Below are 12,305 nucleotides of genomic sequence, written 5' to 3'. Positions count from 1 at the left end.
AAGCTGAGTAAGAATTTAAAAAAAATAATACATCTATTTTGTTTTAAAAAAAATCTTTTAGGTCAATTTTATTTTTTTTAATTTCTGGTTTGTAAAGTGGATTTTGTTTGTAAATATGAACTGCCAGAAGTGATTCACAGAAAGACAGACATTCCCTTTTCAGGAAAACATAGACAGCCCTGATTAGTCATAGCAGAGCCAGGCTGATGCCTTTTTCACAGGTTGCATCCATCCACCCATTCAGACAGGTCTCGCCCCTTGCAATGCATTGTCCAGTCCGCCCTGAAGAAGAAGAAAGCAAAGAGAAGAAATGCAGTTACATTATTACTATGTTATTCATGTTTAATAATCAAATACTTTTCAGGAGTCTGTCAAAATGAGGAACAGGCAGGAATCTAACAAAGTAAAACCCAGGAGAGGATTCTTGGTTTAGGATGTTTGACATGAACAGAAAATTAAACTGAGTTAAAAGTGTGTGTGTGGGGCGGGGGAAGGGGGTTAGAGTGGAGTGCAGCACTTATCAACTGATGTGTGATAACTGTTTCATATAAGTTGGAAGTGGGAAACTATTCTGTGATACTTCAACTAGTTTTATCATTCGGGAGTAAACTGCCCAGTTGTGACTTCACTTACAGGGAGATAGTGTGGACACATGAAATGGTTACCATGGATGGACTGTACACTTTTTAAACTGTATAATTCATTTATCCATCTAGGGCTTGAGGAACTCAGCTGAAGCTGTGCACCGTTGTCATAAAATCTTTCTCACATCAGGCCTAGATTCAGAATCATAAGGCTAGTTTCTGCTACCCTTACTCAAACCAAATATTTACCATTAAGTAGCCCCCCTTAAATGAAAAACCTAAACAGTAATATATTACTCAAGGTAAGGGTGGTAGAACACGCTCCATTAGAGGTGTAACTGGCAGTATGGCAAGGTAATGTACAGTTTCTGTAGTATATTGGTATTACTGCGACCCCTCTTAAATGATTCTGCCTCTCTGGTGACACATGCACAGCAGCACTGCACCACGGGAGATGCAGAAAGATAATGGGTCCAGTTGAAACTGCAGGCACTAGACAAAGACTAGTTTAGCTTCAGAGTCAGAGACTTACTGTGTGTCCTTGAGTAACTAACTACCTGCAGAGAGTGATTGGTGCCCAATCTGTAAAATGGATGTAATAATACTTCTTTTGCCTGCCTTGCCCAGGGACTCTCTCTGTGGGCATGTCCATACCACCTCCATTCCAGAAGGACTGCCATGAAGCATGCCCTTGCTTATCTGAAGGTAAAATGTTGTTCTTCAAACAGGAACTAAGTCAGGATACTAGGGATAAGTCTATTATTTTGGTACAAACAGGTGTGGGACTTCTGGTGACCACACAGATATATGTACCCGACAATTTTCCTCTGTCCCTTTCCCAGAATTCCCCTTACCAGGCATCCATTCCTTTTGGGTCTTTCACAATTCTTTTGGCACAGATGATGTCATCAGTTATGTCACTTGACAACAAATCTGCAAAGAGTGCGAGCGGGTGTTTATTTTGGGAGCGGGTGTTTATTTTGGGAGATTCAAAGGTAGCATACATGCGAGTCAAAAGCAAAACTCCCTGCCCAGCTGTGAGCCCTATTGGCTGACCTACCAAGTGCTCTCCCAGTAGTGCTAAGCAGGGGCTTGGTATCCCTGCTGCAGTATCAGAGCAGAAAGAATCAAGAGACTCCAGCTCAGCAGTAGCCTCTATGTTGTCTGACTCTTGGCAGGTAGAATCCTCCATTCCTCTTGTGCATGTAGAAGAATGATCTACAGTCTAGGTGTGGAGAGGTTCGCTGTGGCCTCCACCATTCATATGTACAAAGCAAGAGATAGGATAAAAAGAATTGGAGAGAGGAGAGAGACTGAGAGCAGGAGAGGAAGTAGCAGGATAGGGATGGGCTGAGAGAGACAAAATATGGAAGAGGGAGAATGAAGTGGTGAGGAGAGAGAGGTCAGGGAGGAGCAGGGAGTGTGAGGCTAGTCTGAATGGGCAGAGATCACTACAGGAAAGAGCTGTTGAAGGCCTCTGAGCATAGGGAAGAGTAGGTATGGGGACAGTGTATACAGTAAGACAGACTGCGTGCCTAGATCTTGAGGGGGAGGAGCTGCTCACTTGATAGGGATTACTCACTCTACCTGTCAGTCCATACAGAGAGAAGAGTCTGAAGGAGCACTGATGGGGGGCTGAGAAAGTCTAGGGCTCCTGCCTGTCCAGAAAGGCCAGGAAGAGAATCCTTTCAGTATGAACAGGAACTGGAAGTATATACAGCCATATCCTGCCTCAGGTCACCTGGCCCTGCTACTTTTCAGTGGAGGCAGTTTCTGGTGTAGTAGCTGGAACAAGCAAGTGTGTGGGTAGGAGGGGAAATGGCTGAGAGAGTCAAGTTACAGCTACTGCTCGCTTAACGTCGTAGTTATGTTCTTGAAAAATGCGACTTTAAATGAAACAATGTTAAGCAAATCCAGTTACGTCCCAGTTGTTACCTGCTAGCAGGCAGTGGCCAAACACTGTTATAACTGAACATTGCGCGACTTTAAACAAGTTTTTAAATGAGTATGTGCTCTAATAGATCAGCGATGTAATAATGTTAGCTGGGACGACATTAAGTGAGGAGTACCTGTAATTATAATATAATTAAACTTTCCATGTAATTGAGGTATTAATACTGTTTCTCCAGATTTGCTGGGAGGCTGAATTAATTCAAATCTGTGAAATTCTTTAACACTGTTGGGTGAAAGGCACAATGATTTTATGTCATGATATGGCTTGCATATCCCTATATCTCATACTATGCTTAATTTCTGTTCTGGCTCTAAACTTTCCATCCCCATACCATCCCATGCAGTGTGGCTTCCCAGGAAAACACTTTCTGGGGGCTGTTCTGGGAGTTTCCCCATCTTAAAAGAGCATCTACATGATACAGCCCAAGGCTATTGTCCTCCCCTTCACCACGAGGCAACTGAAGAGAAGGATGTGTTTTCCCACTCATACCCTTGACCCTAAACCCTCCCAGTTAAGGGCTTTCTGCCCCACACCCAGAGTGGCACCATGTGGAAATTTATACAGCACCAGTGCAAGGCATGTAGCAGAGGTTCTCAGTGGGGCTTCGGTGATTGTTGCACCACACGCGGCTGTTGATCTGGAAGATGCCATAGTCGGTGCTGCCATCTGCATTGTCATCCTCTGCTGCTGAGTTGAATCCACTCTCAAAGAACGCCATGCAGATCCCTGGCACAAGGTCAGAACATAATCAGTGCCCACATCAGGGGCTGTCTTTAGAGAGAGAGAAACAAGGGCACATGCGGGAATGTGTGAGGACAAAACCCAGGAAAAAGATGAGGAAAGACATAGAGGTGGGAGATGGTCTGTCAATAGGGGGAATATGAAAAATGGCAAAGGGAAAGGAGTGTGGAATGGATTTGAGGGGAGGAAGTTTGGGCATGGGGACATAAAATCAGAGAGAAGGTAAAGAAGTGTGGGATGGGAGAGCGCTGAAACTCACAGTTGGCAAGGCTGTACCCCTCATACCCATCCATTCCAGCTTCTTGTAGCTTGTAGGCTAGTTCACATCGGCTAAACACTTTGGCTTCATTGGCCACGATTAGGCAGCCGGACAGGAGCAGAAGTGCAAGAGCCTTCATCTCTGCAGAATATATCGTTGAGAAGCAGTGATAAGGATTAAGTACCAGAAAGGAAAGTGCACACAGGCAATCATCTCACCCCATCACAGGTACTGACTGGAAGGATTGGCTCTGAGATAAACCAGGACAGAACTTTCCCACTGCAGCTGTCGTAAGCTCCCACTGCTATAATTTGGCCCTCAGAGGTGTCCCTGCATATGCAGTGAATGTACGGGCACATACATGCATCAAATATTGGACAATCTAGAAGTCTAACAGGTTTTATTAGTGTAGACGTAGAAAACACAGAGGCTTAAGGCTTTGGAACATCACAGCCAGTTTTCTCATGGTGAAGGGTCAGATGTCTCCTGGGAACTGGAAGCCTGACAAGTATGGTGCACCTGGGAAAGGCGAGCCTTGGCAGAGCAAAGTCACTCTCTCTCTCTCCCCTTCATACCTGTTCCCACTCCTAGCAAGCCTGTTGTTTCCCTTTTTATACGATGGGATTTTGACCTTTCCTACAGAGCTGCAGGGAAACTTGAGCAACCAACTGTTTTTTTTCCTAGTGCTTGGCTTGGGGAGTATGGCTAAATACAGACAGTCCAAAGGCCCAAGGTGGAATTGATCCAATCTGCACAGGTTTTTCTAAGCTGCATATAGATTGCACTGTTAAGAAATAGAGCTCATGTTCACTCTCCCATTGCCGAAGGTAGGCAGATGTCTGCAGTGGCTAAGGCTAGAAGGCAGGAGAGGCTCGTACATGCCTCCCATCTCTGCCCCCTTAAAATTCCCCTGTGCCTCAGCCATGGGGGTGGGATGGGGGAATGGACCTTCCTGCCCAGTTCCAGTCTACATGGGGGGAGGGTTGTTGTGGGAGGGGAAGGGCAGCCCAGCCCTGGCAGGCAGAAAATCTGTCCATCCCCTCCCCCACTGATGGCTGAGAGGTGTGTGTGGGGGGGGGACATTTGATGCTTGGTGGAGCTGGGCTGCATGGGAAGAAAGCACCCAGCCTCAGGGGCTTCCCTCCCCTGTACAGACCCCAGCTTGGGGTGGGGGGGTCCCCCCTTGCTCACCCCCATGCTGCTACTGGCTGGTCTGGGGTGCAGAGGCTTTGCTGCCTCAGCTCTGTGACAGCCTGGGGGAAGGCCACCCAGCTGAGCTGGACCAGAGGACATCAGGCAGAGGCAAGCCTGCCCTGATAGCAAGGGTTAGCAGTGGGCTACAGTGTATCCTGGGATGCTGGAGGACTGTGACCTAACTTGTTTCAGAAAGGGATCTGGAACAGAAGTTTGATAGACCAGTCTAACCTAAAGTGATTCAATTTGAGACTACATCCGTCCTGGTCTATCTTAAATTGATTTCACCATTTTGAAACCAGTCTATATGCACTGAACTTCTGTTCTGTTTCAGGTTTAAAACAGTTTCTGACTGCTTATACCAGCTTATGTGTAATTTCTTCCACACGGGCTAGGGACAGGAGGGAGGGAAGTGGGAAGAAATCTTATGAAATTGGAGAGCAAATTGATATGGGTTAAGAAAGCCTTTGCACTAAAAGTGTTAGAGTACTCTTGTGTTTCTTTGGTGTCCCTCATTTCTATTCTTCAAATTATGATTTTCCTCAAACTCATGTGACTGAATATACTTTTCTGCTGTTTTTTTGTTGTTGTTCAGATACCTCGTTTCCTCTTGTTCTAGCTTGAGATATTCTATGAGAATTTCTTAGTGGATCCCTGGGAATTTGTCAGGTTACCAAATTCCTGTATTTTCTACCTTAGTTTTAACACTGGATCTATAAAACCCATCAATGCACGGTTGTTAAAAATGACTTGACTTTCTTCATTTCATTGTGGTATTTTGGTGCTGAGGGAGACAATTCTGGATATTAAAAGATGTTCCTTTTCTTCTCCCTTATGCTCGTTTTCTTAGGACCTGCCACCATGAAAATGGGGGGGAAAAAACAACCTAGCAATACTGGGACTATTGTATTGCATTTAATAGTTACTGGACTTACATGAACAGGGCCTGATTTTTTATTTTTTTATTTTTAGCTCCCTTGTTTCATCTGCTTGGCACTGCTCTATCAGCACAAAGCAAGTAGAAGTGTGGCATTATCAATCAGTTAAGGAATATACTGTTATACCTGGCCCTATCCTGTCCTGTGTATAGAGGACATGTTGGAGAGAGAGGAAGGAACAGCTATGCCAGCCCAGGGGAAGCAGAGAGGTGTAAAGCTGTTGAGCAGCATTGCAGAAGGAGGTGTTCAGCAGGACTTGGCTGCAGCTAAGCATTTGGTTATGGCGCCTGTCTTTGGTGACCAACCACCAGTGAGGGAAATACCCATTTGCACTGGGTAACCCGACAGCAGCAGTTTCCAAACTCTGACAGATGGCGCACCACCAGTTTAAAACGATACAACCTTAAGTACTACCAGCAAATTTTTGTCATATAAAGTAATGATAATAAATCTGTTAACCGCGTACCACTGACAGGTTGCTGGTGTCCCACTGGTGGTACGCGTACCACAGATTTGGAGCTGCTGCCCTACAATACTAAAACCGGAAGGCACTGGCCTCTGCAAGACTGCACTTGAGCTTCTGCTAAGAGCTAAACACTTAACTAGTCCCTGTTATGTTTCAGGATGATGGTGGAAAGCGCCCGACCAAAAGGGTAGAAACAGACAGGGGACTTAGCTGTTACACAGGGCAGCAGCAAAAGCGAAACACTCCTCCATGCCTCGGAGGGAGGCATCAGAGAGATTGAAGAATTAAAGGATCGCAGCGATACCTATCAGTCCTTCGCTCACAACGTCTGATCACGGCTCCTTTCACAATGGTCTGGCCTGAAAGCTCCCAACTGACGTTGGCTGCCTCGGTGTCTAACTGCTCCTGTTCTAGAACCTTCTCCCACCAAAGCGCGCCGCCCTCTTGATTCAAACAATGCAACGCGGCCGTGTTGAGCGCACTTTTTCTCAGCGGTCTGCATTACAAAATATGTCGCAGAATTAAGTAATGCAAAACACTACATTGCTTGTAGCAGAGCTGGGATAGTTTTTCAAACCACCCTCTGCATTTTGGCGAGGGGGTGTAACCCTTTTAGGGTCATTTTCACATAAACTGAAAAATACTCCTATACATAAGCCTATTGGCCAACATTTGCTAAAATGCAGAATTTTAAGATACCATTGCAGAACATTTGCAAAGAAGTAATTTTGAATTCTTAATTTACACCTGGCCATTGTTACTCACTGCTGCAGTTAGGCCATAAAACGATACCATGTAGCCAAGGCTTAAGTAAAGCCTGCATCAAAAGCATTTCCTGCTCGAAGCCAGCACGATGAGGGGGTGGTAAGCAAGATGCAGGCCAAGAGTTATCAAATAAATTATTCAGTGAATAACTTCAAACAACAATTTTTCTGTTGTGGAAGGCCGTGTCTGCTTCCACTCAGGAGTGTTGTTTTCAAGGGAGGTACGCCTGCTCTAAGCAAGGTAGTTACTTTACATTTTGCAGGGTCTACTCTGTGTGCACCCAGTGCATGCTCCATCTCACCTTTCAGCCCCTAGTCTCTTGGTGCATGTGGAGTGGGAGTGGGAGCAAGTGGGAAGGCCAGGCTTGTCTTTTATGGCAACTGGGAAGGGCATGCTTCATGGCGGTACTTCTGGGGTGGAGGTGGCCCACAGAGAGAGAGTCCCTTGGCAAGGCAGACAGAAGAAGTATCATTATACCCATTTTCCAGATTAGGTGCTGATCTTCTCTGGAGGTACTTACCCGAGGACACACAGCAAGTTTCTGACCTTGAAGCCAGACCAGTCTCAGTCTAGTGCCTTCTTAAACTTAAGATTATGGACAGTTCTCAGGGGTGCTGTGATGCAGTCATATCCACCTTCCACAATGTAGTTTTATATGCTGTGGCTCCAGCTCTCCACAGCCCTGATACCTGAGTCCCCTGTGGAGTCTGAGGCATGGCTGGAGCCCCAGGCTGGTGGGAGATACATGGGAGGCTAAGCAGTGAGCAAATGAGGAAAGGCAGCTCTGCCTCCTGCTGCCACTGTCCCTAGCTGACCAGAAGCAGGGGAAGCGTCGAGCTACTCATGTCCCACTGCAGCCCAGGGCTGCAGAGGTGACTGAATGGGGCGCTGAATTTGGTGGGCTGCAGGCAGGTCCCTGTTCCCTGCCTCTCTACCACATTTCCCAGGGGCTCCAACTATAGGGAGCAGCTTTTCAAGGTATTGGGCTGGGCTGGAGATGGGGGCAGAAGTAGGCCTCCTTTTCCAGCACCTGCTCCTGGCCAGCAGGAGATACCCAGGGGGACTGGGCAGGGAGAAGGAGTGCCTGGAAGAATGGGTGAAGTACTCATTCACCATTGCTGCTGTCCCCAGCCAAGGCTGGCACCCCCGCTGTGCTTACAGGAGCCCTTGGGCTCTCCCACCCCTGGGTCAGCTGGGGCCAAGAGGCAAACCCTAGCCACACCCTGCTGGAAGGACCCAGGGGGAATGGAAGGGAAGGGGAGGTGCCTACGCTGGAAGAGCGGGTGCTGAGAGCTGGAGGTTTGGGGAAGGAGTCTTACCTACTTCAGGGATTCATAAACATCCCTAACAGCTGCTGCCACATGGGGGTCTACCTGCCGAGGGCATGAGCTTTAGCCACCCTGTGGTGCTGGCCGCATCTCCCACAGCCCTCTTTTCAAACTCCTAGATCCATGCTTAAGACCATTGATTAGGGACATAATCTAGTGCTGTCCTCCTCACCTTTGCCTAGGCACAAAGAAAGCGTGCTTCTCTCCTTGTATCCTCTGACAGGAGCTCAGAGCCACTCCAGCTCCCCTTTCTGATATTGCAGCTTAGCTGGACCTGAGGAGCTGGTCCTTGGTGCACAGCTGGTTCAGTTGCTGATTTTGATGAGTTTGGTATTGTTTTATCACCTCACTGTACATGTATTGTTAGCATGGAGAGTAAATAAACCCATTTAAATATGAAGTAATGGGAGTGAAGAGGTGGGGATCCTTCCTTCCAGAAGTACTTCCGTAATGCCAAGCAAAGTTGATGAGCTTTATTTTAAAGTTTCTAACTGAGCCCAGGGAAATGATAAAATTTGCTCAGTTTCTTAGATTAAAATGATTTTTACTAAGTTCTGAAAGGTTCAAAACATTTAAAGACTTCTCCATTGGATTAAATATTAATGACAAAAATGCCAGGGTAATGGAATTAATTCTGCCTGGTTGTTTTCACTTGCAAGTTCCTAATTGTATGGGAAGTATTTCTGATGGGTTTTGGTTTCAGTAGGAGATAGAGTGCCAGAGAGCCAGTACAGTATCTGTGACACCACAAGATTTACAGCTTAATTCCCTGCTTGGAAACAAAGAAACAAATAGCTGCATGTCATGCACTGAACTGAAACATTATGGATCATATTAGTACTCTAGCTTCTAAGGACTTCTCAGTGGTGGGAAAAGAATGCTATTAACTTTCTTTTATGACTACCAGCAGGCTAATGAGGAGAGAACAATCTTTTCCATTTATAAAGTCTGGGGGCCCTAAAATCTGAATATCAGCCCAGGAGCTTTGTCAGAAGAAGTAACTGCTTCCTTTCCCTCGTAAAACTCCTATCTCTATTAATCTGTGTTTATTTTCCTTCAGCTTTTCAATTTGCTTAATGGACTTCAGCCGAAGTCTCTCCTAGCAGTCAGAGGAAAGTAAACTCTGATAAATCCTTAGGGACTTAATAGTCTCAGTTAAGCACTTCTTTGGATTATTTTGTCTGACTTTCATCTTTGCTGCTTCAGAGATGATGGCTGCAGATCACTCCCATCCTAACCCTATGATTTAAGAGCCTGGGAATGAACTGACAAATGATGGTCCTTTTTCTCCCTCCCTTTCTCCCTCTGCTTATATGGAAATAAGACAAGAGCAGAGTTGCTAAAATTCGACCACTGAAGATGGTGTGCTCTCCTGGTACAACCTGATTTCACAGAAACACTCTACCTGGTTCAGATATACCTGATAAATGGGTTGTGCGAAGCTTTGGTCCCTGATTCAATTCAGCGGAGATTCAGCCTGATTTGGTGGCCGAATCTCTGAATCTGAATTGAATTACAGGACCCTTTAATTTCTCTGACTCGAATCGGATCCCTCTGAATCTATTCGGAAAGATTCGGGCATAAAGACAGCTTTAAATGTGTTTCCTTCTGGTTAGCAGGAGCTCATGAGTGCTGCGATGCTGGGTTGCATGGAGTGTCCCACAGAAGCACAGGGGGCTCCCCAGCACGCTCAGCAGCAGACCTGGAAGTGGACTGGAAGAACTTCCGGGGGAGTTCCCCTGCACCCTCCTGGCTCAGTAACTGGTGCCTCCTGGGTCTGGGGGGGGGAAATCTAGGGTCGCCCCGCAGCTGGTCACCAAGCCGGGAAGGGAGGGCAAGGGGGGGCCTCTAGCGTGCTCCCCAGTGTACCCAGAAGTGGATCAGAAGTCCTTCCGGTCTACTTCTGGGTTTGCCACCGAGCACGTGGAGGGCCCCCTCTGCACTCCTCTGGGATGCTCCATTCACCCCAGCATTGCAGCATTCACAAGCTGCGCCTGCTACCTCAAGGTATGTAGAAAAAAATTTAAAGCTGTGTCTGTGTCCAAATCGTTGATTCTGTGAATTAGCATCGAATCTTCAGATTTGGATTCGGCCAAATCGAATCAGGGACAGTGATCCAAATCAACTAATCAAATCGCTGTCCCTGATTAGGACTGAATTTGAATCAAATAGGTCCCACTTCACACACTCCCACTGATAAATGGAAACTTCTTTGCAGTGAGCCAAGGCAGATTTTGTGTCAGAGCAGGAGATAATCTAGAATTACTGAGCTTCCTACCACTTATTTTTCTAGCCTGGATTTTTCAGTTGGCAACTAAGGAGAAGAATAAAACTTTCCACGAGAGCTACAGGCTAGGATCACCAGAATGCTCTGTGCTGGGTCACCCACTCCTATAGTAAGCAGGGGCCATTCACTGTCTGTATTCAAATACCTCCTTGGTTAAAAGTTATTAGTACATTGAAATCACCTGCTTATATTATGTGAGGAAGGGAAACATCTAGAAACAACTTTATCTGTGCCTGGCTGCCAACTGCTGATTATGGCAGCTTGCCGGGCCAGTGGCAGAACGATACATGTATTTTTCCCTTTTAGACTTCTGGAACTTTGTAAGGACCCTCAGAACATATGCAATTCTGCCCTGTGCAAAAGGCCTAAAGTCCCTCTGCAACCTGATATTTTTCAGGATGTCCATATAATGGGGAATAGGTCATGTGCTGCTTCTCAGTTCAGGGAGAATTTTCATGCTTGATCTCTGTTTCCCAAGGGCAGGCTAGTGAAATACACTGGACCGCCCTACAATAGGAGTTCTGTGACATTTCCTTGTTTGCAGTCCCACCGGCATCATCTGTTCATTAACATTTCATGTTATTGGTATATTTTTTTTTCAATGGGTAGGCTTTGAATGACAGCCAACAGTAGTATTAGTCTCTAAATACCTTTTTGTTAGGAGTCCAAGTTCTTCCTGGTTTTACTGATATATTACTTTCCAGACAGCAGATTTATTTCTGTATAGCATATATTCCTGAAGGTTCTGCTTATTCAGAAATTGTATTGTATAATTAGATCCCAACTGCCTCTTTCTGACCCTGAACAAAGGTTTACTTTATTGTTCATTCTAGTAATTAATTTTTAAATTTTATTTCCTACGTGTAGTCTGCTCTTTGCTATTTGTAATGATTGGGTTTTTTGATTTTTTTTTTTTTTAAATTTCCACCATTATCTGTTTTGTAGGTGGAATTTGCATTGTGGATGAGGGAATAGCGGTAGAGCAGAAACATACAGAGAAAGGAATACAAGTTATGACCCCTGGCTTACTACATTTGTGATATAGCCAGACAAAATTCTTTGGGTAAATGTGATATTTTTTATTATACCAACTAAGTAGTTGGAAAAATTGTTCTTTGCAAGCTTTCAGGCACGAGCACCCTTATTCAGTCATAGGGAGAGTCTGTTGTTGTTTTGTGTTCTCCCAGATGGAATAGAAGCCAAACAGTCATCATTGGCAGTCCCTCCGAGTTGAGGATGACATCTTGATGGGTCCTTAGGTGACTGAGGAGCCCAATTCTGTATATACACATTCTTTGGCAATGGGGGTATGTTTTTGCGTGGGGGAATGGGATTCACAGCCCTGGGTTGGCCTCCTTCTTCCGCTGCTGCAGTTCCGCCTCAGTATCAAGTTGTTGGGCCTTGAAGAGGTGCGTGCCTTGGTAGACCAGGTGGTGCAACACCAAAACAGTCAGCAAATTGTTCCTCCCAGTCATTTGTGTTGCTGCCTCTGTACTTGAGGGCAACCTTGAGTGTGTCTTTGTACTGTTTTCTTTGGCTGCCCTTTGAGCGTTAGCTAATGGAGAGCTGGGAAAAGAGAATCTGGCGAGAGAGGCGGTTCTCGGACATCCAGATGCAGTGGCCCATCTTTGGAGTTGATTTCTCAAGAGCGAGGCTTCGATGCTGGTGGACACAGCTTCATGGAGGATGCTCGCAGTGGTCCGGTGGTCGTCTCATTTGATCTCCAGGATTTGACGCAAGCACCGCTAGTGAAAGCTCTCAAGGGTCTTAATGTGGTGTCAATAGACAA

General features: G+C 45.9%; 1 protein-coding gene across 1 annotated transcript in view; it reads right to left on the bottom strand.

Moving 5' to 3' along the window:
- Nucleotides 1-215: 215 nt before the first annotated feature.
- LOC149865032 (lysozyme C-like) overlaps nt 216-12,305 on the bottom strand; it is a 48,143-nt gene continuing 36,053 nt past the window's right edge. Inside the window, exons 2-5 of the mRNA XM_090049869.1 lie at nt 3,539-3,679; nt 3,106-3,264; nt 1,439-1,517; nt 216-282 (exon numbers count right to left, since the gene is read on the bottom strand). Of these exons, the coding sequence (XP_089905995.1) occupies nt 216-282; nt 1,439-1,517; nt 3,106-3,264; nt 3,539-3,677 (444 nt within the window). The 5' untranslated portion in view covers nt 3,678-3,679. The remainder of the gene's footprint in view (nt 283-1,438; nt 1,518-3,105; nt 3,265-3,538; nt 3,680-12,305) is intronic.

This window comes from Crocodylus siamensis, chromosome 5 (assembly GCF_052110815.1).
Source record: "Crocodylus siamensis isolate JL-2025a chromosome 5, ASM5211081v1, whole genome shotgun sequence".
Lineage (NCBI taxonomy): Eukaryota > Metazoa > Chordata > Crocodylia > Crocodylidae > Crocodylus > Crocodylus siamensis.
Note: the sequence above shows the minus strand (reverse complement) of the source record. Positions and strands in the feature narration are given on the sequence as shown.